At 32.7% G+C, this 26,869-nt stretch overlaps 11 protein-coding genes and 2 pseudogenes across 13 annotated transcripts, besides 3 other annotated features; 11 read left to right on the top strand and 2 right to left on the bottom strand.

Annotated features, from left to right (window-relative positions):
* Positions 1-20: 20 nt before the first annotated feature.
* Positions 21-4,664, top strand: TVAGG3_0341310 (ubiquitinyl hydrolase protein; the record flags this gene model as incomplete). Its single annotated transcript, XM_001581286.1, has 1 exon — positions 32-4,636. One exon carries the CDS (start codon positions 32-34, stop codon positions 4,634-4,636), a length of 4,605 nt encoding a protein of 1,534 aa, XP_001581336.1.
* A 67-nt stretch (positions 4,665-4,731) lies between these two features.
* Positions 4,732-6,066, bottom strand: TVAGG3_0341300 (transcription-initiator DNA-binding domain ibd family; the record flags this gene model as incomplete). The annotated part of the gene is made up of 1 exon (XM_001581287.2): positions 5,236-5,985. One exon carries the CDS (start codon positions 5,983-5,985, stop codon positions 5,236-5,238), a length of 750 nt encoding a protein of 249 aa, XP_001581337.1.
* A 1,422-nt stretch (positions 6,067-7,488) lies between these two features.
* On the top strand, positions 7,489-9,355 carry TVAGG3_0341290 (amino acid transmembrane transporter protein; the record flags this gene model as incomplete). Its single annotated transcript, XM_001581288.1, has 1 exon — positions 7,613-9,025. The coding sequence occupies one exon, from the start codon at positions 7,613-7,615 to the stop codon at positions 9,023-9,025; it is 1,413 nt and encodes a 470-aa protein (XP_001581338.1).
* Positions 9,356-9,883: 528 nt separating this feature from the next.
* Positions 9,884-11,440, top strand: TVAGG3_0341280 (uncharacterized protein; the record flags this gene model as incomplete). The annotated part of the gene is made up of 1 exon (XM_001581289.1): positions 9,890-11,440. One exon carries the CDS (start codon positions 9,890-9,892, stop codon positions 11,438-11,440), a length of 1,551 nt encoding a protein of 516 aa, XP_001581339.1.
* Positions 11,441-11,539: 99 nt separating this feature from the next.
* On the top strand, positions 11,540-12,381 carry TVAGG3_0341270 (hippo signaling; the record flags this gene model as incomplete). Its single annotated transcript, XM_001581290.1, has 1 exon — positions 11,600-12,262. One exon carries the CDS (start codon positions 11,600-11,602, stop codon positions 12,260-12,262), a length of 663 nt encoding a protein of 220 aa, XP_001581340.1.
* Positions 12,382-12,565: 184 nt separating this feature from the next.
* TVAGG3_0341260 (uncharacterized protein) lies at positions 12,566-14,072 on the top strand (the record flags this gene model as incomplete). Its single annotated transcript, XM_001581291.1, has 1 exon — positions 12,635-13,987. The coding sequence occupies one exon, from the start codon at positions 12,635-12,637 to the stop codon at positions 13,985-13,987; it is 1,353 nt and encodes a 450-aa protein (XP_001581341.1).
* A 553-nt stretch (positions 14,073-14,625) lies between these two features.
* Positions 14,626-14,663: a mobile genetic element.
* Positions 14,626-14,663: a terminal%2Cinverted (terminal inverted repeat of Banshee-A3 transposon ID:TVAGG3_0341250).
* Positions 14,664-16,810: 2,147 nt separating this feature from the next.
* Positions 16,811-26,869: part of a mobile genetic element that runs on past the window's edge.
* On the top strand, positions 16,861-17,191 carry TVAGG3_0341240 (protein of unknown function, DUF4106 family; the record flags this gene model as incomplete). The annotated part of the gene is made up of 1 exon (XM_051230765.1): positions 16,861-17,191. A coding segment is annotated over one exon (331 nt), but the record flags the coding sequence as incomplete, so codon positions are not given.
* On the top strand, positions 18,313-19,174 carry TVAGG3_0341230 (annotated as a pseudogene). Its single transcript has one exon. A coding segment is annotated over exon 1 (862 nt).
* Positions 22,635-23,426, top strand: TVAGG3_0341220 (uncharacterized protein; the record flags this gene model as incomplete). Its single annotated transcript, XM_051230764.1, has 1 exon — positions 22,635-23,426. A coding segment is annotated over one exon (792 nt), but the record flags the coding sequence as incomplete, so codon positions are not given.
* Positions 23,939-24,729, top strand: TVAGG3_0341210 (annotated as a pseudogene). The gene has a single exon. A coding segment is annotated over exon 1 (791 nt).
* Positions 24,765-25,184, top strand: TVAGG3_0341200 (protein of unknown function, DUF4108 family; the record flags this gene model as incomplete). Its single annotated transcript, XM_051230763.1, has 1 exon — positions 24,765-25,184. The coding sequence occupies one exon, from the start codon at positions 24,765-24,767 to the stop codon at positions 25,182-25,184; it is 420 nt and encodes a 139-aa protein (XP_051100493.1).
* TVAGG3_0341190 (uncharacterized protein) lies at positions 25,201-25,650 on the bottom strand (the record flags this gene model as incomplete). The annotated part of the gene is made up of 1 exon (XM_051230762.1): positions 25,201-25,650. The coding sequence occupies one exon, from the start codon at positions 25,648-25,650 to the stop codon at positions 25,201-25,203; it is 450 nt and encodes a 149-aa protein (XP_051100492.1).
* TVAGG3_0341180 (protein of unknown function, DUF4106 family) lies at positions 25,867-26,559 on the top strand (the record flags this gene model as incomplete). The annotated part of the gene is made up of 1 exon (XM_051230761.1): positions 25,867-26,559. One exon carries the CDS (start codon positions 25,867-25,869, stop codon positions 26,557-26,559), a length of 693 nt encoding a protein of 230 aa, XP_051100491.1.

Below are 26,869 nucleotides of genomic sequence, written 5' to 3'. Positions count from 1 at the left end.
TCCATAAAAAAATATAAAAAAAAACTTTTCAATGAATGAAATTAGGCCTGAGTCAGACTTTCAAACATGGCTTACTTTATTCATGAATTGCATAGATAATGCAGATGAACTTCCATATTACGTTGAAGATTTTGTGAAAATTGTTAAAACTCTCAGAGAAGATCTAAATTTAATGAAAAAATACAATATTTTAGCAGATAAATTCCTTCCTTTCATTCACAATAATATATTGATGAAGATTCTGTCAAATAAATCTATAAATACGGATAGCAAAAAAGTATATTTCGAAATACTCTGGCAATTTGTTCAAATTATCAGAGTTGAATTCGATTATCACTACAGTGCAATTCCGAAAATCATTACATCTATTTTTAATTCAGAAAACGCCATTTATAAAGCAAATCCGAAATTATATCCCACTCTTCAACAAAAGATGATAGATAACACAGATTTTCATTATATAATGTCGAAAGTGAATACATATGACCTGCAAACTCTTGTCGCTTTATCAAATTTTGCCTTTGAATTTTTTTATAAGTACAAAAGCAACCAGCATTCAGACATGGCACTGCAAATTCTCAACAGGCTATACGAAATAATGAAAACCCAATCACGTGTTAACATCAAAGACAGTTTGTCAACAATTATTGATAAATTTATTTCATTAATGAAAGAAAACAAGCTGTTTTTAATAGAGCCAATAAACTTACTATACAAGATATTTACTTACGAACTCGCTTCTGATAACATAATCCATCATAACAGTGGAATTCAATTATTTTTCAAAGTTTTAACGATACCTATAGGTAAAGAAGGTCATCAGAAGCTTATAAACGACAACAAATCGATGGAATACCTGTTCAAAATCCCTTTCAGGGCCGAATATATACAAAATTTGAAAGTATTGTACTCAAAACTCTCTGTTTGCGGCTATTTAAGGGACTACATTGATGAATTCTGGAAACTCTCCAACGAAGACTTCTTTCTCGACCTCCTTTTCGTTGTTTACCACTTTTCAAGTGTTGATGACTTAAATTTACATTTGGTTAATTTTCTGAAACTCAAAAAAGATGAAAAATGGGTTGAAACAGCGACCAAAATCATCAACGAAAATAAAAATAGACAAAATGCCATAGATTTAATTTTGAATGGTTTACAAAACGATGAGAAAAAATTTCCCGATTTTGTCAAAATTTTCAAAAGCAAATTATTGGCGGAGAAAGCATCAGAAGAAGATTTCCTTAACACTGTTGACACAATTATTCAATACAAAAAAATTAATATTAGTACTTGTCACTTTTTGTCCGTTTTATTATCGAAATACAATATTTTAGACAAAAAGAAATGTTCAGAGCTTGAATTAATTGTATTTGAATTCTTTTGTCACATGAAAACAGAAGATGACACTGTTCTTGATTGTTTAATTTTGTTTGTTACGAAACAAATGATGCCAGTAAGTTCTGAGTTGGTTTATGGTTTAATTTCTATTGCAAGCCAATTCGATTCAATGAAAATGTTTGCGAAAATAATGGATTTCGTCAAAAATGTTCCTTTTAAAACGGTTTTAATTGTTTTGATGATGGATTCAATTCCGGTTTCAAAAAGTTTGTCACTTTTTATAGAAAATGTTATTTACAAACCGAATTTAGATAGAACAGAATACTTGATTGGCATGGAAATGTCATGTAGTTATATTTGTAGGAGCAGGGAATTGTTTGGATTTAATTTTTTGCATTATTTATCGATGAATTCGAAAGATCAAGATTTTTTACTTGCTGCAGTTGTTTGTTTCCAAAAATATATTTTGGAAGATGATTGTTTGACTATTTTCATTTTATTCTTACTTGACTACATGGCTGATATACCTTTCCAAAAGACTTTGGTTCCAATGGCTTTGTATGATAATCTGAATTCAATAGAAGTGACGGTTATGTCAGATTTAGACAAAAAACAGTCTTTTTATTATATTTTTGTGAAATATACTTATATAAGAAACGTTTTTGTTTCTGCTGTTGATTATTTCGGTTATGACACAACGAATTATTCTATTTTCTTAAATGGAAAGATTTGTGACTTAGATTTGCCTTTGTCAGAATTGAAAAAGTCGTCACTCGTTTTTACGATACAAAAAGTGACAAATAATTTTAATGTAATTCCTCGCACGATAGATTTATCTAGAATGGTTATTCAAGTTAACATTTATGAATTTTTAGTTCAAAATTTGTCAACGAAAAATCAATATTTATTGTTGCAAAATTTACCTGTTTCTGAAAAACATGTTACAACATTATTAGCATGCCAAGACTTGTCAGAGATTTTTCCTCTTGATAGACCTTATTTGTTATTATATAATTTTACAATTTTGACTTCAGATTTGGTAAAATTGTCAGATTTTTTGGAAAAATCGATTCCAAAATTTATTGTTGACAATTTGAACAATTTCTCTGATGATTTAATGATAGACAAATGTCTCAGAGTGTTACCAACATATTTACCTCTTCTTGATCAAAAGGAATTGTTTGAAAAACTTATGAAATTGCCAATGAAATTTTCAAAATTGTTGACAAAAATTATTCCTGTAATGGATGAATCGAAAATCAACATCAAGTCATTATTATACTCTTTGGCAATGAATGATTCTGATGACGCAAAGTTTTTCGAACAAATTTTATCGTCTTTTCCGATTCCTGTCACTTTTTATTCTGAAATTTCGTCAAAAATCAACAAAGTTCCAAATGACAGATTTTTCAGTTCACTTTTGACACATATTGTTGTTCCGACTATAGATTTAATGGATTTATTTGATACAGTTCTTTATAATGATTTTTATAGTTTCAGCAGTTTAGAATTTGTTTCAAAATTTTTAGAACAAAAATTTATAACGAAAAAAGATAAAATCAAAGTTACTGAGTATTTATCCAGAACATTCTTCAATTTCTCGAAGACATTGGGTGACGAAATTGATTCTTCTTTGTTTATTTCGTTTTGGAACATCGTTCTTCAAGTTTGTGATGATTTGAAAGATGTTCTTTACAAAACCGTCAATTTAATTATGAAAGATTTTGGAATTGAAGGCGAAAAAGTTGTTTTAAGGAAGCCTGGATTGAAATGCGGACTTATTAATAATGGACATAATTGTTTTATGAATGCTACATTGCAATGTTTATGTTGTTGTTGCCAATTCTTATCTTTAATGCTTGATAATGTTTTTTCTGAAGGAATTAATGTATTATTACAGAATATTGTTGAAAAAATGACATTTTCTAATGAATTATATTTAGAAACGAAATCATTTTGTTCAATTTGGGACCAAACTAATTATTTGAAGTCGAATTTACCACAAGATGCAGCAGAGTTTCTTTCTGAAATGTTTAATTACTTGGAAATTGATGTCGGCGAGAAAAACTTTGAAAAATATTTCACAACAAAAATTGACGTGAAAATTAAAACAGATGATAATAAGATTCTTTCTGAAAGTACAGAGAAAATGATAATGATTCCAGTGAATTTGAATTCAGACATCTTTACAAGTCTCAAAGAATTGTACAAACCACAGAGAATTAAGTATAATTATAATGGAAAAACTGTTGATGCAGTTTTAACTAAAACTTATGAGAGTTTGCCTGATATTTTCATTGTTCAATTGAAGAGATTCGAATATGATCATAAGACAGGAAAAAGAATAAAATTAAATGACAAAGTTGAAATCAAAAAACAGTTTTCTTTTGGTGATAAAACATATAATTTACAAGCCGTCGCTTTGCATCATGGAAGTATTGACAATGGACATTATACAGCTGCTGTTAGAAATGTTAAAAATTATTACTATTGCAATGACTACAAAGTTGAAAGGGTTAATGATTTTGAAATCAAAGGAGAACCATATTTGTTGTTCTACACTTGTTACGAAGAAGATTACACGTATTTAGTACAAATAAAGAAGAGAAACATGTTGAGGAACCTCGATTTGAATATTTCAAGGGTTTTATTGACAAAGAATTTCTATAAAATCATGAGATATTACGCGAAGAAACCTGAGATCGAATACAACATTGTTGCCTTAAAATACTTCTTTAATTTGTCTTGTCATTACTTGCCGAGTTACAACATAGAACTTGGTAATTTATTGATGGAATCATTGTTAACGAAAAGTGAATTGAGATTGTCAATGATGCAGGAATTTTCTTCTTTGGATTTCGTGAATTCTTTGATTGCTTGTCCAACAAAAGAAATTAGAAATTCAACAGCAACTTTGTTGACTGTTTTCTTCAGCGATTTGCACTTGATAGATGATGTTCAGTTGTTTGTTTCCGCTACTTACAAAAACTTTGAAATATATACGAATAACTTGGAAGAAATTACTTCTGTATTGAATTCTCTTTTGGCTTATGATGACGTCAAAGAGAAAATAATCCAATGGAAGGTAAATCAATACATAGAAAAGGCTGTTTTGGTAACAACAGGTCCTGCAAACAACATGATAAAGTTCTTGACTGTTGTACATCCAACACAGTCTTTCCTTTCTCAGCTCTCTCCAATTTTACAGACATTGGTAAGCAACGGAACAAAACAAGAATATTTAAGGGAATTAATCGATGAATGCGCTAAAAGCCGTGAAAAGATTGTCAAGGAATAAAAGTTATTTATTATGTTTGTGTTAGAAAAATTCATCTTTATTAACTTTTTATAAATTACAGATGAAGTAAATTTTTTTCGTTTGTGAGCATTTTATTTGTCTCTGAAGAATCGAATGCATTTATGTCTTCAACTAATAGTTAAAGCACTACTAAATAAATTGGTGTTTCAAGTGATTCGCATACACATTAATTACATTTACGTCCCGATATAAGCTGACAAAGAGTTCTCATATTATTTATGAATTTTGAATAAGTTAATAAGTATGAAAAGACACAATAACACTAGTAAAGTCTAAAGCAATAAGATGTTTATCGATTTCCCAATTGAAACAAATATAGATTTGTAAAATTTGCTAAATTGAGTTTACTGGGAAAAAAGAATGTTTGTGGTACTATGAAAGATATCCATTTTAATAAACTTTTTGAAGATGATAAAATTTGAATGAAATTTTTCAAAATGAAAGTAGAAAATACTGATTGGAAAGTGTTTTATGTTTAAAATGGCCATTTATTAAACTACAAACAAAACTTTGATGAGAAAAAAAATATCAAAAAACAAAATTAAATAATAGATAATATAAAATAGTAAAACAACAAGTTATTGGTCCCATGACCAGTCGAAAGAATCTAAAAACATTGTTGAATTCGAGTGAGATATCAAATAAGGTTCTGGTTCGATTGGGAATGCTGCATCCTGTGTGAAGCATTCAACAGAGTACGAATTCGACATTTCTGGCATCTGATTTGATGGTGCTTGAGGTTGTAACTGAATAGGAAGGCTGGTGAACTGTGGCTGCTTTTCTACAGGCATCATTTGCGGTGATGTCTTCTCTGCTCTTGGTTTCTTCTCTTCAATCAAGTCGGCTGCGGTGATTGTTGGTAATCTAGCAGTTGGATAACGACTTAGAAAGCAGATCCTTGCACTATCGGTAACACGCCGGACTGTCCATTGCCTGAGGATACTCGAATCATGTTCAAACGATGGCAAAATTGCTAATACGCATTCTCGTGATTTTGTTTTTGAACGCAATGATTGGTATCCAAGATTTTGTAGGCTTCCGTTTATAGATGATTTGCAGCGCCCCAGAAAGGCCATCAATTGACGCGTGTTCACAGCTATAAATGGTCCGGCGATTGCAAGGCCTGCAATTGCACATCTGTCCTCTCTGGATACTGGAGTATAGTCTGTGAATTCAATTACATACTCTAACTCCGTTGAAAAAGAGGAATAGAAATGATCCTTTACCGTCTTCTGCATTTGATGGAAGTAGTGACGCAAACGGATAAATTTGTTCTTGTCTTCTTCGGAGAGACGTTTCCAAGGACCTGAAGGAACTTGTACATCCATCCCTTGGGTCTGCCCTGGAAAAGGAAACATTAGCTATTGAATGTAACCGCTATTATCGACCTATTATCATTTGTGAATTTCATCGATTTCTCTTCACGATGATAACATGTGAATGCAGTGTTAATAAGTCTACGAATGATTTCCAACTCCTAAAAATTTTTGATTGAAATTTTCACAGATTTTTGTTGTTTAAAATGAAAATGTATATTTACGTATTATTACACGTCGGTAATTAACTCATGTTCTAAGGTTTTATTAAATATTTCTTAGATTTCAACAATGAAATTAAAAATCATGTATAATATAATGAAAATATTGATATAATTGAATAGCATATTTCTATTTGATGCTAATAGGTGAATAAAAAGCAAGAATATAACAAAATTAATGAGAATCGATCGTCATTTGTTCCTCGAACTTAATTTGATTGGGTAATACTATCTCTAATAAATTTTAAACAAAAAATCATATAGATCAAGTTAATACTATGCAAGAAAAAAAAATTGGATCGGAAATCTAACATGTAAATCTTCATTCGTTAAAGATTTAACATGAATTCCCGTATACAAGTGTCTTCGATTTGTGATTGACCATTATATACAATCAAAAAGATAGGTACGGATTCAAAAAAAACTGGAAATTCGAGTTCTCAAAAAATTAAAAAGTCGATAATTATGAGTGAAAAAAAATTGTAATGAGAGAAGTTAATAATCGATTTGAAATTGATCTTCAACATGAAGAAATAACACATTTGACAATGAATGTTAATATAAGCAATTAAGTGAATGGTGATGAAAATAAGCGGATTTTGACATTTAATTAGAAATGACAGTTTTTGAAAGGGAGAGATTAAAAAATTGAAAAGAATTAAAATCTTGTCATTTCAATTTGTGAGTGAAATTATTTGACAAGGGAGTACATAACGAGTAGGAACGGTTTTGAGTCCGAATAAAATCGAAATGATGTCACTTTTGAAAATAAATAATCTTTTAAAAAGTGAAATGATATTTAAGCTATAATTCTTGTTAAATAATATGTGTTAAATAGAACAGAGTAACATATGATAAATGTGAAATACAATACATAAATCAAAAAAAATTGCATCTTGTATTCTAACTTTGAAAAAGGATGATAAATATTAATGAAATGATCTTTCAAATTTAATTCTCCAAAAGAATTTGAAAAGAAATTGAATTCAACCACATCATAAAACCACATGTTTATTAATATATTAAAATTTATCAACAATTTTCCAAATAAAACTTTGAATAGGTAATCAAAAAAATTCATCACCTAGTTTATTAATAAAATCAGCTTCTCGAAAATTATAATGTTGTATTTATAAAAGTTTTCAAAAGTCACCGTTTTCTCGATCAATTTGAATGCCTAGGCTTATGATTAAAATGTAAAATAGAGGAGTAAAATAATTCACGACATCAAGGGTAAAATTACTGAAAAATTCACAATTTCTTTTTATGGGAATATGAACAACTATAAAGAATTGTAACGAATCCGTGTTAATTTTTCTTGATGTTACAATCATTTGAATGAAATGACGGTTAGAGCTCTCAATTGATTTTGTCACGTTTCAAAAATTGACAAATCGAAAAAAATAAGTAATAAAAATATGGATATCCAAGACCAACCATTAGAAGATTTAGGTGATGAAGCACCAGAAGTAATTGGTGCTGATGGTCTTCCACATGAGCAAGAAGAGCAGACTGTTAAGGTTGAAGATGTCATTTTAGATAACCCACAAGGTGCAACTGTTGGTCCTGATGGTCAGCCGGCCATAGATCCTAGCAAAACATTCAAAGGTGAAGGCAATCCCAATAGAGTACGTCGATTTGCTACTATTATGAACCTATTGAATTCCTTATTGGGCGCTGGCTTGCTCGGTGCCCCTGCAACTTTCAAATACGGAGGTGTTATCCCCTCTATTCTCATGCTTGCACTTGTAGCACTCGTATCATATTATGCTACAGTAATTGTAGTTAAACTCCAACTTGACACCAAATCTGCCGGATTCGATGAGATTTGTGTCAAAGTTCTTGGAAAATGGGGACAAGTATCGGTTTCAATATTTGAATTGATCTTCCTTTACTCATGTACAATAAGTTATTTGATTTTCGGATCCCGTGTCCTCATTGCATGGCTTGAATTGGCAGGCGCTAACTTCACAAAAAGCTATTTCATCAAGCGTGCTGCATTAGTTCTTGGTTATTCTTTAATTCTCCCAATCGCATTGACAATTCCAAGATCTATTGGCTTCTTGTCATATTTCTCAACAGCTACTGTCTTTTTCATCTTCTTCTTTGTTATCGGAATTACCGTAAAGTCAAGTATTTTGCTTGCCCAAGAAAAGAAGGTTCACGAGACAGTCAAAATGGCTATTGGAAGCGTCGACATTTTCACCGCTATGGGTGTTTACTTCCTTGCCTTCGCGTTACCAGTTGTTTCATGCTCAATTGTCCAAAATTACAATGTCGAATACAGAAAGCGTAAAATTGTTACGGTTTGGGCCGAAGTTCTCTGCCTTGGCATCATGATTCTTCCTTCCCTCTTAGCGTACCTCTGCTTCGGTTCAACAATCGAAAGCGGTGTCTTAGAAAGATTTGATTCGAAGGATATCCTCATCAACCTCATCAAAGCAGGTATTTTCTTCGTTGTTTCATTCTCATACCCATGTCTCATGCAGCCAGTTCTCGGTTCATTCGGCCAAATCATTTATAAGAATTCCGATGCGCCAAATCTACCTCTCTGCCAACGTATAGTTTGCGAAATTGTTGGTAACGCCATCGCCGTTATCATCGCCATGGTTTACGAAAGCGCAAACACAGTTCTCGGAGTTGGTGGTGCATTGGGTGGTTGCGTCTCAAACTTCATCTATCCAGCGATTATGTATTTAGTTCTTTACAAGCCGTCGGTCAAAACTATTAAGTTTTGGCTTGTTGCAGCTCTGGCCGTTTTTGGCATTGTTTCAGCCATCATCGCAACAGTTACGTCAATCATTTCGGCCGTCAAAGAATTCAAGAAATGAAAAACATTATCTAATAATAGTTTCATATGTAAATATTATTAAATATATAATGTAGATCATGAATTTGAAAAAAACAAAATTTTTTATCAGTTTGAACCAAAAATAATCGTTATCTGCTTCCTTTTTTGTATAAAACAAATCTGCCATCTACAGGATTATCTTTCTAACCTTGTATATCAGTTAACCATAAAATACTCCTTATCTGGCAGCTATAGGTTTGATTGCATGAATCCATAAACTGAACATTTAACCGATTGAAGTTACATTAAACTGTTTCACTGGATTAACTCAGTGTAATCAATGGACTAAGATTTTTCTAGAGTTTGAAAGCGAGGTTTTAAAATTTTGAACGATTTTATCCATTATTTTGAGAATATACCATGATATTTGAAGACATAAATACAACATTTCTATCAAATATCACTATATATGTCATGTATACTTAAATATTAGACTTTCACATGTCTATTATACAAAAAAAATCATAAAAAAATATAAACATGGTTTTGGATCCATACTTGCCAGAGTATAAACCAGCGAGCTCTTGAAATTCATTTTTAAATAATATTATAAGTAAATTTACTCCCTTTTCTTGCACAATAGATATAAGGGAAAATTCTAAGAATAGTATGAGCATTATTGTCTTAATTTCAGTATTTTATATCGCATTCAATTGGTTTGATCAAGATATTTTATCATGATTTGAAAAATTAAATTGAAATTCGCTTGGATGGATGAATAAACCATGAAAATTTATTCTACATATAAACACTATTTAAATTATCATAAAGAAGACATCTATTCCCTAAGCACCCAAAAAAAAATCGAATTCCGTTAGGCTCTCAATAAATTAGCGAAAGAAAAATGAATGGATCCTCATCTGAGCCTGCCCCTCTCGATATAGGAGATATGGTTCAAAATCTTAGAGAAAAGAATACAGAGCTTCATCAAAAGATTATCGCAAAGAAAGAAGTTATTAATAAACAGCGGAAAAAGCAACGTGCGATGGCTCGTGCAAATTGGTATTCTATGATGTTGTATGCTCGAAAAAGAGTATTGCTTCGAGAATCTGCATCATATCAAAATAAAAAAAATGAAAAACTTGATGTTTTTACAACAGCTGCAGTTCAAAAACTTGCTAGTGTTTTAAGATTTAAGGCAGCAACAAAAGTATTTGAAGAAACTACGCAAAAATTCTTTGAACCAATTCGAATTTATTCATCTCCTCCTTCAGTTCCAATAGTTGAAGAAGCTGTTGACGATGCAAGTATCAGGTTCATGTCTAGACTATCATTTGCTCCATCATTAAATCTTATTGCTCCTCAGATGGTAAATTCAATTAAAAATGTCGATACATACGAAAACTTACGCCCATCTCCAGCAGATATAGAATACCGTACTAATTTAATTATTGATGATGTTGTATCTCATATTGAAGCCGATCCAATTGTTCCATCTTTATCAGATATTACTCAACCACTTGAAAGATTCTCACAAGATACAATGATATTGAATCCAATCAACGATATTAATATTATTGTCTCTCAGGCATCATTAATGGCTGTTCTCCAAACCCCAATTGCAGCAGCTGTTCCTGTTGTTGCCAAAGAAGTACGTAAACCATTCAGAAGTGCAATGAGAATGGCCTATCCTCGCTGGGATCTTGAAGATCCACTCGATATTCAAAGAGATCAAACGTGGGATGAAACTAAATTTGATGAAGCAATTCAAGATGAAATTAATAAGGATATTTTACTTGAAAGTCAAAAGGCTTCTAAGATGCAACGCTCCAGTCCCACGAAGGTCCCAACTTCTCCTCGTCATAACGTTGAATCAAATCTTATCTCAAGAGATCTTGATTTCCAACCAGAAAACGAGATAACAACCCAAGACCTCCCAACTGTAGGTAAGAGTGGCCTCAAACCTAAACAATTCCACTTTGATTTGTCGTCAATTCTTCCTGGTCTTGACGACGGACTTTACAAGATGATCCAGCCTATCCCTGAGCTCGTTATTCATACAAGATTCTTCTCGAGATCGATGTTTGAAGAAGAAATGAACAAACCAGTTAATTATTACGCAGATTTGGTAGCTAACGATCCAAGCCAGACAGTTCCTGCCCAGTCCTTAGACTTTATTGACGAAGAAATCGATAAGAGTCTTTACGATTTACTTGCATCCGGAACTGGTATGAACGAAGTCGCAGATAAACTGATTGACTTTGGCATGCAAGCCGCTGAGAAGGCCCTTGCAACAAATCTTGCGGGAATTACTTACGGAAATGTTCATATTGCTCTTCCATACTTATTAGGTGCGGCTCAAATCAAAATGCATAATATCGATGATGACAAACCACTCCTTATACCTCCAGAAAAGAAAGCTACGGCAAATCCTGTTTATATTACTCCAGAATAAAAATTTATTCTTTTATTTGTATTGATTTTCCCTGATAACATGCTAATATTTCCCTCGATGAATCGGTTCCAAGTTTCGAACCCCGAAAAATCGATGTTACATTTTTCAGGCACATTGAAAAATTGAGAACATCCGCCTGTATCAGGAAAAAAAAAAGAAATGCCTCCGAAAAAAATTAGGAAATCTCATCAATCTCACCCTGAAACGTTACTCGTTTCAAAAGATCAGACTATTTTAACGCGTAAATATAATCAAATCAAAAAGGTTACAGGAGCTTCGATTATTCAAGATTTTGAACCTTTATTACAACCACCAGATGGTGTTACAGTTAGCGACTGGCTCATCATCAACGTAATGGAATTCCTAGACAAGACAGATAAATTATACCAATGCTGTTCTTTGTTTTGCACAACAGAAACATGTCCTTTATTTAACGCTGGTCCTCACTACAACTTCTTTTGGGAAGATGAGAGCATCCAAGATCCAGTACAACTTTCAGCTCCGGAATATCTTTTACAATTAACAAAATGGGCTAGACGCAACTTAGCCAATACAGCTCTCTTCCCTAGGAAAGATGGATTAGAATTATCCGCTGATGCTTACGACGTATTGCGAGCAATATACAGAAGGACGATAAGAATTTATGCTCATCTTTATGTCTGTCATTTCTCTTCTATTAAAGAAAATGGCATAGAACCGGTTATCAATACGGTCTTTGGACATTATTCGCAGCTTGCTTTACGCTATCAGATGATTGATGAAGAAGATATTGAAATGCTTATGCCGGTCTTCAACGCAATGCATATATCATCTACTCCATAATAGTATTTCTCATATATAAGAATATTAATATTTGTATGTTAATTTTGAATATTATCATCTTTTTACTTTACTAATAAAAACCTGTTTCATTATTTATTGATCGTAAAAACTCGCTATCGCAGATAAATCATATCCTATTCTTTAACAATGAATTCTCCAGCAACTTTAATTTTATACTCGACCATCTTCTGCATCTCATAAGATTTAGATATTCTTGCTTGTCATATAATAGTATTGGGATAGAAAATTGCTCTGTGAGTTTGAAATATATTTGAACATAATTAATATCTCTATTTCATCGACTATGAAGTTAACACATATGAATAGTTGGTTGTATACTTCTTAAAAGTCATTCTGAAACATCATATTTTCATGACGATTTTTCAGCCTGATATTGAAGAAGTACTAAATACGGACTTAGATCCGACAACAGATATGTTCTTCAAGCTTAAATCAGCTCGTGCCTTAGAAGATGAAACTTTTGAAGTAGTGTTTCGATACATTTTCAAATTTAAATTAAATATTGAAGGGGCTTTAGGCGTATTAAGCCCAGAAAAACTCGAAAGTTGTGCTACATTAGCTATTCAAGCGAAAGAAACAACTCAAGAAAATCTACTTTATGCTCATTACATTTTAGTTAATCTTTCACTTTGTGAATTACAACTTCAAGTGCAGAATTCATTAAAATTCATCGAAGAAAACATAGATAAGAATTTATTGCCATTTATTGATGATGAATTAAGATTAATTTTAGAATATACAAAAACAGAAGCAATTGAATTTGAAAATATTCCACCAAACGAAGAAGTTCAGAAAGACTATGTAGATATTCCCGTACTTCCTCCTTTAGATAGTGCAGGCAGATTAATAGGTGGTTTATATCGTTCTTTGAACGAATACGAGGTATTTTGCAACTTAATTGCTACAAGGAACCCAGATGTAGATAACATACATCGTCGTTTATTAGAATTAACTAATGATTTAAGAGAATTTACATTTTTCTTGAATTTTCCGATATCGCGGACAGAATTTGTCAAGAGTTTTGTTGATTACATACTTATTGCATTCGAAATTCCTACACCAAATAATCTTTTATTCGTTTTTCCATATTCAAATATTTTAGACAAAATCAGAGAGGAATATCCGAGATACAATCATGTCAGCATAAACTTCAAGTCATTGCAAGAGCCCATTGTCAGATTAATTACATGTGCCGCAGATATAAATCATAATTTAGATTATTACATGATTGCCGCTTATTTAACTATGGGCCACATGTCGATGTCCTATATGTTAGATGTTTTAACGCTTTCTTTTTACAATAAGAACCAGATTTCGGACGAAATCGCTGTTTTTGGATTTGACATATGTCATATGAACGGATACAAAGGATATTTCGCTACTTTGATGCAATTTTTGTCGAAGGAACATTTAGAAATTGCCAAAAAGCCATTCTTCGCTTGCAAACCTGTTTATTTTGGAGAATCAATTCCATATTTATTCAAAATTCCATTATTCTTTAGTTTATTTGATGAAAAAGAGAATGATTTGTTATATATTGATCCTCGAGGCAACAAAACCATCAAACTTCTGCTTGCAACTCAATACAAACAACAAGAACTGTATTCGGCAAGCTTTGATGTTAAATGTATTCATCTCTTCCTCAATGATTTGAGTAGGAAGTTCCATACTTCAAGGAGACAACCTTTCCCTGAAAGTAAATAAAAAAAAATATAATTTTTGTATAAAGATTTTTTTGTTATATTAAAATAAAAAGTTATATATTACTTGCTCATTTGAATCATCCATGAGATAGCTCTATAATATTGGGTATTGTTTTTCAAATTTAAACCCTTTTCCATAATACTTCGAATTTGGGACATAACATATATGCAAATGCGTGTCCCTAATGATCAACTAGGAGTTAATCTCTATTGGATCATCTAACACAAATTCTTGATTTTGATAGTAAAAAATCCATTCTTGTATTTATGGCATTGATTATATTTACAGTTGTTAGTGATTTGGATCTAATAAAAGTCATGTCTGTATGAAATATATTGAATGAAATTACTCAAAATTGATAAGGATATAGTAACAAATGAATTGACTCATTTTAGAGTGATAAGTGTTTATGAATGGAAATCATATCCTCTAAATTTTCTGAGATAATTGTTTCTATCTCATCAATTAAAGAGTGTAAGAGGAAATTTCTTATAGCAATGTCTTATAGCATTGGCTATAGTATATTTATTATAACAACAAACCTATCTCATTGAAAAAAAAAGAAATTTCGATTACACAAAAAAAAACATCAATGTGGATCAAGTATTTTTGATGGTAAAATCAATTTGTATTGCTGATGTTGTAAACAGAAATTCATCAAAAGTGACACCTCAGAAAAGCTAAAATATTGAATTTTTGGAACTTTTGATAGAGCACGTTTTTAAATATTAATTAAAGTAAATGTATATTTTGTAAAGATTCTTTTTAATAAAAAAATAAAATTTTGAAGAAGAACACAAAATCTTCTGAAAAATAATATCACATAAACTCATATTATTTTCTAATATATAACTATTTTATATAAAAATCAAATTCAATGATCTTAAAAGCGAAGGATAAACCTCAAAATTTACGAATATAATGAGTGGGAATATAATGCTTATCTATCATAAAACCATATGAAATATTAATTGTTGCTTTACGCCTAATTTTTGACGACAATTAGCAAAAAATGTTAAATGTTAACACTCAGTCCATTTGAATATGAAAAATAAAATTGACTTTGATTAAATGTTTTTATTTATCATGCAATTCTTCTTGCGACCAAAGATTTGAATAAAAGTTCAAAAAATAAGATAGCTTAAAAAATAATATACGGTAAAAAAAAAAAAAAAAAAAAAAAAAAAAAAAAAAAAAAAAAAAAAGGTAGTGGGGCTTCCAGGCACTTCGTGCCTTCTAGCCCTAAGAATTTTTCCCAAGACCCAAGAGGAGGACCGAACCCCAGCCGACCAGCCGTTGACTTTTTTGTCATGATTTCATCGTAAATGTTTTGTCATGATTTCATCGTAATGAGCGTAAATGACCCAAAAATATAATTTATGTTAGAATGTTAGATCTAACACGTTTTCTAACATGTTTTCTAACATCGTAGAAAACTCATGATTTCATCGTAAATGTTTTGTCAAGACTTCTTCGTAAATGTTTTGTCAAGACTTCTTCGTAAATGTTTTGTCAAGACTTCTTCGTAAATGTTTTGTCGAAACTTCTTCGTAAATGTTTTGTCGAAACTTCTTCGTAAATGTTTTGTCATGATTTCATCGTAAATGTTTTGTCGAAACTTCTTCGTAAATGTTTTGTCGAAACTTCTTCGTAAATGTTTTGTCATGATTTCATCGTAAATGTTTTGTCAAGACTTCTTCGTAAATGTTTTGTCAAGACTTCATCGTAATGAGTGTAAAGGACCAAAAAATAATGTTTATGTTAGAATGTTAGATCTAACATGTTTTCTAACATGTTTTCTAACATGGTCTAAAACTCTTGAATTTTCATGAATTTTCATGATTTCATCGTAAATGTTTCGACAAAACATAGACAATAAAGTTTTGACAAAACATAGACAATAAAGTTTTGACAAAACATAGACAAGAAAGTTCATGAGAAATTAGACAAGAAAGTCTTGACAAAACATAGACAAGAAAGTCTTGACAAAACATTTACGATGAAGTTTGACAAAGTCTCAACAAAGTCTTTACGATGAAGTTTGACAAAACATAGACAAGAAAGTTTTGACAAAACATTTACGAAGAAGTCTTGACAAACATGTACGAAGAAGAAGTTTCGACAAAAACATATACGATGAAATCATGAAAATTCAAGAGTTTTAGACCATGTTAGAAAACATGTTAGAAAACATGTTAGATCTAACATTCTAACATAAACATTATTTTTTGGTCCTTTACACTCATTGACGAAGAAATCTCAACAAAACATTGACGAAGAAGTCTTGACAAAACATTTACGAAGAAGTCTTGACAAAACATGTACGATGAAGTCTTGACAAAACATAGACAAGAAAGTCTTGACAAAACATAGACAAGAAAGTCTTGACAAAACATTTACGATGAAGTTTGACAAAGTCTCAACAAAGTCTTTACGATGAAGTTTGACAAAACATAGACAAGAAAGTCTTGACAAAACATAGACAAGAAAGTTTTGACAAAACATTTACGAAGAAGTCATGACAAAACATTTACGATGAAACCTTGACAAAACATGTACGATGAAACCTTGACAAAAACATATACGAAGAAGTTTCGACAAAACATATACGATGAAATCATGAAAATTCAAGAGTTTTAGACCATGTTAGAAAACATGTTAGAAAACATGTTAGATCTAACATTCTAACATAAACATTATTTTTTGGTCCTTTACACTCATTACGATGAAGTCTTGACAAAACATTTACGAAGAAGTCTTGACAAAACATTTACGATGAAATCATGACAAGATAGAATATGAGAGAGGTCCTATAAACTGGAGAAAGTGTCATATAAACATCTGTCAAAAACCGCTTTTTAACTTCACTTAAAATGCCACGTAAGCTACGTAAGAATATACGTAAGAGGAAGAGAGCATTGAAACATCCAATAGTAAAACTGACACCACAACAACAGTTGCAACAACAAATGCTGAATGACCCCACTATGTTGCAACAAATGTCAAGCAATCCTATGCTTTTAAACCGAGTTTTTGGTGCACAGAGTGGAGGTTTAAGAGCGGCACTTTTAGCGAAAATGGCAGGCTATGGTGGAGCTGCAGACGGAACAGCTTATAACCCTCAAAGTCAAATGAATTTGAGTTCACTCAAAAATCAAATAACAGATGTCAAAAAGTCAAACATAGACATACAGAAACAAATAAGTGAAAACGAAAAGAAACTAGAATATGACAGACACACAAAGAAACTCAATGAGTTAAACGTAGAGAAAAAGAAGAAAGAAGAACAACTGAAAGAACTAAGTACAGAGCAATATGCGAAAAAAGTGTCAGAAAAAGCAGCAGAAGTAGCAAAAATGGAACAAGATGTCATAAATTTGAAAAACCATACTACTCAATATAAAATACTGAAAGATGAAGAGATAAAACAAAAAGCCCTGAAGACATATATGGATAGCGATGAGTATAAAAAAGAAGTTGAAGCAAATGTAAAGGCAGAAAAACTTTTACAGTTGCAAAACCAAACCGTACAGTATGAAAACTTAGCACAAGAAAGTAAAAATAACGACGCAGCCATGCAAAAGGCAATGAAAAGCGCAGAGTATATAAAAGCTAACAATGACTGGTTAGATGCCCAAGCCAACGCTAAAGCAGCCCAGCTTATAGGGTCAATAAGGACAAAAATACAAGCGGATGAAGACAGTTCAAATGAAGCTTTAACGAATGCTGACTTTAAGAACGCCTTCGAAGCTCTTCATAGTAAGGTGAAACAAGTGAACGACTTCTCATCTGGAAAGAAACTGAAGTCTGAAGGTTTCGACAAAGAGTTAAGAGAAGTAGCACAAAATATGACGAAAATAACAGATGCAGCAACGAGACAGGCAGTTCAAAGTGCCTATGACGCCGTTAGAGCAACTGTTGTGAAAAGTCAAGAAAAAGAGTTACAACAGACCAAAACAGACCTAGTAAATGCTTTCTTAAGAACGAAAAGTCAGGTAGGACATTACGCTGCAGATGGAACATATGTGCCAGCTGGTGGAACTTATATACCACCAAACCCTCCAAGAGAAGCACCTGCACCAGGACTACCTATGACATTTACATCGTCACATGGACACAGACACAGGCATGCACCAAAACCAACACAACAACCAACAGTTCAAAATCCAGCACAACAACAACAACAACCAACACAACAACCAGCACAACAACCAACACAACAACCAGCACAGCAACCAACAGTTCAAAACCCTGCACAACAACAACCACAAACAGAGCAAGGACATAAAAGAAGTAGAGAACAAGGAAACCAAGAATTCTTAAAAATGCTTAAAGAAGAGTGTGGTTTCCCAGATACTGTTGACTTTAGTGACAGATATAAAGAAGCTATTGGAAAGTTCAAGGATGGAAATACTGACCCGAACCTATTTAGCTTTATGGCTCAGCACCAAAACGGATATAATCTCAAACCTGGAAAATACAAGCTCGCTAAGGGATATGATTTAATAGCATATCATCCAAATGACATGGATGAATTTACTCCGAGATATTTGATGTCAGAGCTAAATGACAATTCAACTTTCGTCATGAAACGCGTAAAAAATAGAGACGGAACGAAAGAACAAAAGCTTATGAATGCGGATGACGTAGATAGGGAAATTGTTAAAAACGGTCTCGGAATATATGAAATGCCAGCAGATGAGGTACAAGAAACTCCACAGGAAGAAATAGTTCAGATACAACCAGACATGGAAGAAATAGTTCAGCAACAACAGCTAGAAGAGCCTGAAGGAAACGAACAAGTCACTCCTTTGGAAACTAACTTCACAGAACTAGATGAAGATTTGGAACAGCCGAAAAATCTTGACCCTCAACAAGAGCATGAGGTGAATATGGAATCTTTCCAAGAGTCTAAGAAAGATTCGGCTGACATAGTAGAAGAATATCGAAAAATGTTTGCCGACATACAAAAGACTCCAACACCAGATGAAAATTCAGCATAGAATGAAAGTACTGAAAGAAAATGTACACAAATACAACAACCCTTTTTACTTACGAGCATTTAACGTTCAATCTTCGGATGAACTCGGTGAAGATAAAAGGTTAAATTTCAAGAAAACATATAGAAATGAAACATTGTTTAAAGTTCATTCAGAACCTAACCAAGATGGAAACAAACCTACTTTTGTTTCTGCAGACGATGAACTACATAGATGGGGTCATAAAGCTAACCCGGATAGGTGGTTCATAAACTTACAACCACAATTCCAAGAACGTTGTAGACGCAATGGAAGTGAATGGTGAACCAGATATAGCTGGTATTTTCAGGCGGCTTTAATGCCATTGAAAGATATGAAACATGCAGATATTTTGGACCAGTATGAAATGAACATGGCTGATGGAAATATAACACCTGACGTTCTAGAACATTTATCTCAAAGAACTACACAGAACCATAGAGATGGTATATTTGGCGAAGAGTTTAGAAAGAAAGTTAGGGAGGGAGAAGGAAGAGAACCTATTGTACATGACCTTGCAAACGAAAGTTTACAAAATGTCATAAAAACTTACTTTGCAGACAATGAACCGAGAAGGGATGAATATTAAGAAAATCAAATGGACAGTACCAAATGAAATTTAGTATTGAAAAACATGTTCCTTGACAAAATAAACCAACACAGAAATAAACGACGCAAGACTGAAAGATTGGGTAAAAGCTTTCCCATTCACAAAAGATATAGTTGGTAACATGAAAGAAAACCAGAATGGCTACAAAAACATATATTTGGAAACGAGCATATTCCATATGGACAGGCACTGTTTGAAGAGCTTGAACCGGAAACTCAGGAAAGAGTCATCAAACAATACGCGAAGACTCAAATACAAACTATGACAAAATCTTTCTAGGATATAGGTTACCTGAGATGGGCGACCAGAGCCCAAAGGCAAAAAGGACATGGGAAATTTGCAACATACTAGATGAACATAATGCAAAGATGCAACAACTTCAAGCAGAGGGCAATGAAGGAAAAAGAAGAGTTAAAAACTCAGTCAGGAAGAAAGTAAAGCTTGGTCCACGTGGGTTCTATTATGACATATATAATCCAACTATTCTATATTTTTACTCATATGAAATGTACGCCGCTGAATATAACGCAACAGTTTTGGATGCTATGAAGGAAATGTTCCGAATGGTATAACGAATGCGACAATGCCATTAGAAGGTCAGAAATAGTTCCTGGAACTTACGAATATACAACTGCTGTTTCTTATGGAAACGTAGGTGAGTTTGGTGAAGGTTCTTCAACAACAGTAGATATTGCTTGCGACAGGTTTCATATAATTTCTATTGACAACTCTTTCTTATACGTGGAACAAGACATTGAAATAAAACCTTCTTCCAAGTTGTCTGACAAGAAAGGTGCAATGGAATTTTCTATGTCGGATACCAATATGCTCCAGAAGTTTTCATGGGATATAAATAGATATATTCTAACTCTGACTTAGTTCAAACAGTAACATGGGCAAACTATGAATGGTTCGCTTTGAGAAACTCAGTACAACCACAAGCTAAGAACAAACAGACCAGTATGCAACTATTGAGAAAATAAGAAGACTTGACCCTAACGTTCCAGGAGTTTATGTTAACCTTTCTGGTTCAGATGGAAATGCAGTAACCAAAGTAAAATTGAAACTTAGAGTTCCTTTGTCATCTTTCCTCATCTTCAGGTTTTTAAGATACTTGCCAAACTGGCAGGAAAAATTTCTATCGAACTTACTCCAAGCAAAAATAACTTAGTCATTGCACCAACACAAGACCCATTCACTCTTACAGAAGTAGTGGGAACAAATAAAATGTCATTCGCCGACTTTTGCAAAAACAAAGTTGACTTAGACTTTGGTTCTCAAACCTCAACACTGAAGTAAACTATTATTTTCAATGCTGCTGGAGATGCTTGGGACCCAGTTAAGTTCACATCGAAAAATTTGAATGCAAGAGAATAGAAAGCAGACTTGCAGTCTATATGTTGGACCCAGATATTTCAAATGCTTTAGCTGCCAAATATATTGCAGTTCCACTTATGTTCCCTATACACCAAATATCTGTCAAAGACTTTGCAGTGAAGTTGGAAACCAAAGTGCTGACCCAGGTGCAAGAACAGATATTGCCTTAACAACTGCAATGAAACATGCAGATACTATGTTTGTACTGTTCAGACGAACTATAAATGACTATTCTTGCTTCTACAACCCTGGTATTAAATACCATATAAACATAGATGGCAAATATTATCCAAGAGAAGAATATTCTACAGTTGAGGATATGAGGTCATACAACTTGACATTAGATGCTATGAACTTTAACAACAACTTCACAACAACCATTAACCCTGAAATGCAAAGTTCTATTATGCCATATGTGAAAGTATGGACCCATACAGGAGCTCAAAAAACTCAATATACAAATGGAGACCGTTCAAACTTTTGGCTTGGCATTCCATTTGCTGACTCAGAAGACTTTATGGGTGGTATTTCAACTGTTGGTACAGTTCAAATACAATATACTGGTGACAGAGACGGTCCAGATGAATTGAAAGCAAAGAAGTTTTACAAACCAATAGCACTTTTCACGGAAGATGCTCTTTTGAAGATTCGTTCGATGAAACCTGCTGGGGCTCCTCAGATTGGTATAACGACAGCTTCCATCGAGCAGATTTTGGCAGCAGGTCAGTAAGTTGTTCTTGAACTGACTTCTCTCCGTCAAATATTGACAGTACGCCAGTTTTGATATAATATTGTATTATAAACTTACCTTTAGAAATATCGGTCAGTTTTGTTGTTATATTTTTGTCTGCTTCAAGAACTTCACCATCTCGTTATACCAACTTTCTTTGCTTTATGGAAATATTTAGGTTCAGCAAATATTGCTATTCTATAACATTTACCATTGTTTGTATAAAGAACTATTCTGTCAATGTATTTGTATTGTTTGTGTGTGTAAACTTTGTTCTGCTTCAATTCGAAGAGATACTCGAATACGTCCATCTTTTTATTCTAAGTAAAATGTCATTTCCGAAAAATAGAAGCGTGAGTGTTTCAAAAGTTTAATGGCGGTGGCAGATGTGAAGTTAAATTCACCAACTCAAACAAACAGTCAAAGTGTTGTTGTCAATGTCAAAGAAAGAGATGTTGAAGTGGGAAACCATACGAAGACAAGATGGTATAACAATAGTTCCTGTAAAAGAACAACCAACATATCCTGAAGTTAGCAGAGACTTAAGTTCTGTTGCAGATATTCGAAACGACTACCAACAACTTAAAGACAAACTTAAAACTCAGGAGAAGATTTGTCAAGCTTTGGGTATAATGTTAAACTTGGTCGAACACAACCCTGTAAAAGTGAACTCATATGTCATTGCACCTCATGAAGTTTTGAAAGAACTATTGAAACTTTTGACAGAGGCAGACGATATAAACATCAAAGAAATAGAACCCGACGTTAGTTGCTGTGGTGTTTCATATAATGTCATTGACAAGATATACGTTATGAAAGGAGGTGAAACGTTGAACTTAAAATATAGTTTCCCAGACGTTATAAAAATATTTGACGACCACAACATTTCATTAAAATTTATTTGCTAAGTAAATGGCAGAAGACATAGTGGTTTATACTATTACGACTAAAAACCCTGAGTCATATAATTCTATAACAACAAACTTACAAAGTCCTCAAGGACGATATTGTAAACTAACTTTAAACACAATGACGACTAAAGCCTGTTTTGCTCTTTTGACACCAGAAGATTTTATTGTTGTGAATGGTAAAAAATACTCCTTTGAAGATACTTACTCAGATATACCACCAACAGGTTTTGTTGACTTATTTAATACTTTAAGGACGGATGTAACATGTGCTGCAACTAGAGCAGGTTTCATTATGTTTGGATGTCCGACTGAGTTTAGTATAAACGATATGAGCTATAATACAAAACTTATATCTGGTTTTTACTACCAACAGTTTCCTATAACAGGAAAAGGTGTCATACAAGGAATGTCTATTCCATTGACATTAAGTACACCTATTTTATATATTGTTTCAAACTTAGGTTCAAAGTGTTATTCGAATGTCGACAGAAACTACTATGACCAAAAGATACTTATGCGTATAAACAATACTTTCTCTGCTGGTTTGCCTATTGTTCATTCGAATGCAGAATTTTCAACCTTAGTGAACTCAAACACTTTGGCAAGTATAACGTTGACATTAGTTGACGCAAACTTTGTTCCTGTAAAACTTTTATGTCCTATGTATTTGTCAATGACGGCAGAAAGTTTCGAATTGGAAGATGCAACTGGTGAAAGTATTGTATTACAAGAACAACTTCAACAACAAATAGCTCAAGAACAACAAATGCAACAAATGGAACAAATGCAACAAATGGAACAAATGCAACAACAAATAGCTCAAGAATAAAAAAAATATTTTTTTTTATTTTTATAAAAAAATGTACAGAATAGACGTTTCAGATTTTTATGACTTCCAAGCGTTCAGAAATATGTGTCCATTTCGAGACTATAACAAAGCAGTCGAGAATTTGAAACGTTTAGTCATTTATGTCGACTCTGCCCCAGAATGTTATGTCATGAAAGAATGGGATGTTGTCTTTAACAAACCAAGAGCGACAATAGTTTCAGAACAAGAATGTAGACAGAAACTTAAGAAAATAAAAGTCGTACAAGTTGGCATGAAGATGTTAGATGCTTGGGATATCTTATTGTCAAAGTTAGAAGATTTTTCAGTTCGTGGTATAAAGTTTTATACACCTTCTCCAAACTTCTATTCTATCTTCACTGGATATAAATATGAACAAGTAGAATGGAAAGAAAATATTATAGAAGCTTGGTTAGACCATGTCAAAGAAATTATATGCAATGGAAACGAAAAGGTTTATGAGTATATCTTATGTTGGTTTGCAAACATCTTACAACATCCAAGTGCTAAAAATGAAACTGCTCTCATTATAATTGGAAAACAAGGAACAGGTAAGAACACATTCTTTACAGATATTTTGTGCAAACTGTTAGAGGGCTATTCGAATCCGAATATGACAAACTTAGAAAACATCTGCGGTAAATTTAACTCTTCAATAGAGAATATGAAACTTATAGTATGTAACGAACTTCAAAGTATAGATACAACAAAAGTTTTGAACTCAGATGCTTTGAAGAGTCTTATAACAGACAAAGTTGGAGTTGTTGAAAGAAAATATAAAGACCAAAGAGTTTGTGAAAATGTTGCAAACTTCATTATGGTTTCAAACAATGCTGTTCCGATGAAGTTAGAAAGTTCTGACAGAAGATATGTAGTTGTCAGAACGTCAGATTCTCATATGCAAGATACAGAATATTTTGACGACTTAGCAGAAACTTTGACATCTGACTTTTACAACCACTTGTTCTCATATTTCATGACATTAGATATTTCTAAGTTCAATCCAAGACAAATTCCACATACCGAAGAAAGACAAACATTGTTAGAAGCAAACAAGAGTGTATATGAACTGTTTATAGATGAGACTAACTTTGAGTGTTTAGATGAAAGGTCATTGTACGATTCGTATAAACAGTATTGTCAAGAGTATGGTTATATGACAGCGTCTAAACGAACATTCTTGGCAAACGTCAAAAATCTTTTAGATGTTCAGAATGGCGTATATACAAAGAAAATTTTTTCTGAGTAAATTTTAAAAAAATATTTTTTTATCCGATAGAAAAGATGACGAAATTCATCTCAGTAAATAAGTACATGACAGAAGTCAAAGAAGAACTAGACCCATTCGCTTATTTGAATGTTTACTTCTACAATTTTGAAAAGTCTTCATTCAGCAAAGTTTGGAACATCGAACCAGTTAAGTTTGCTATTGTGACTAAAAATGGTGCGAAATTTGAAGACTTAGACATAGAAGGTTTGTTAGCAGTCAAAGAAAATTTTGACAGAAGGTTCTCAAACCTTAAAGAAGGCAAAGCATACAAACTTGTTATACCTTATGAACCAAAGAAAGCAGACGACTATGAATATTATGAGTCTAAGATAGTTGAAGTTCAAGGTAAATTGGGTAAAAAGATTTTAGAGTCTAAGCCAGTGTTTGCTCCTAAAGAGGAAGAGAACATTGACATTGACCCAGAAATGTTCTAAAAATAAAATTTTATTTTTACATGTCATATCTCACCTTCTCTGGAACTGGTTCTTTCTTCTCTTCTTCTACTTTCTTTTCTTTCTTTTCTCTCTTCTTCTTCTTTTCTGGTGGAGTTATGTCAAATTTCTCAGAACCATATTTATGTAAAAGTTCTTTGTCCTTTAATAGCTCTTCTATTCTGTTTTCTATTTCATCTTCAAGAACAGCGCATGTGCCTTCTTTGCATTCTAAGAACTTTTGTTGGACTTCATCTTTCCAATCGGCGTCATCTCTGTCAACAAGTCTGTCATTGACAAATTTTAAGACTGCTCTTTGTAATGTTTTATGGTTCTTGTCATATTCCCAGAAACAGAACTTTAGAACAAATTCACCTTTCTTGTTTACACTATGTAAGATTTTATGGTCGACAGAAGTTTTAGAGTCAAAAAGCTTGTCTCGAATATAGATAGCGAAATCGCTAGACATTTTCAAAAAGATAAAAATTTTAATTTTTCTAAAAATATGTTAGAAAAAAAGTTTGCTGACATTGACAAGAAATTTGAGAATGTTTTAAACAAGAACAAGAGGAAGTTAGAAAATGCTCAGATAAAACCTATACATGACAAGTTCTTATTTGCTCAGAATGGTATAACAGGTCTAATTGCACCACCTGGGTCGGGTAAGACTTTCACTTATCTTAAAATGGCTGCACAACAACAAGAACTAGATGAGAAGAACCCATTCTATGAGTTAGTTGTTATTTGTAGTACTTCTGGTCAATTTGACCAAACCGTCAATTCGTTCAAAGATATTATAAAGAAGTCTAAGTTAGTATGTATAAAAGACTCTGAGTTGTTAGATTGGATAAAGAAGTACCAAAGAAGAGTTTTGAAGTACAATGCTATAAATGAGTATATAAATTCGAAGTTTAAAGACCCAAATGAGGAAATGCAGAGAATATTAGAGAAGAAACACTTCAGAAACAAACAGAAAGAGATAGAATACATTTCGAAGAAATTGCAATCGTACGATTGGAAGACTTACCCTCATAGATGTCTTCTTATTTTAGATGACTTTGCTTCTCATCCTTTGTTAAAGAACAGAGAACAAGATATGTGTCGAATTCTTAAGAAGCTCAGACACTTTAACATCTCAGTTGTCATTTGTGTACAGACAGCAAAGAGTTTAAGTAAGGATGTTAAAAGAATACTTACTGATATCATACTTTTCCCTGGATTGTCCGAAGACGATTTCATGGAACTTATGAAAGAGTCCATGGCAGGTAAGTTTGACAGACATGAACTATGGGAGAAGTACAAAGTCATACAAGACCCTCATACTTCTTTCAGAATTCATATCTACGCAAACAAAGTTCAAATTGTAAAAAGTCAATAAAAATAAATGGTTCATTTACTCTGCTTGTTTGAAGTTGTCAAAATACTCTGTTATTTTTCACTGTTTTCATAGAGTTTTGGCTACCCCTGTAAAAGTCGGTCTAGAGAAATTTCATGAAATTTGGTCATTTTTTTCAGCAAAAATATATTTTAGGGTAGAAGGGTATATCTACCCCGTTTTCTACCCTCTTTTCTACCCCAGTTATTTTATAAGCGTTTTACATGGTAAACATTGTGAATTCGTGAAATTCTAAACAATTTCGTAGCTTCTATTTCTTCTGTCAGTACATCGAATGTTTTAACAATGCCGA

This window comes from Trichomonas vaginalis, chromosome V (genome assembly GCF_026262505.1).
Source record: "Trichomonas vaginalis G3 chromosome V, whole genome shotgun sequence".
Lineage (NCBI taxonomy): Eukaryota > Parabasalia > Trichomonadida > Trichomonadidae > Trichomonas > Trichomonas vaginalis.
Note: the sequence above shows the minus strand (reverse complement) of the source record. Positions and strands in the feature narration are given on the sequence as shown.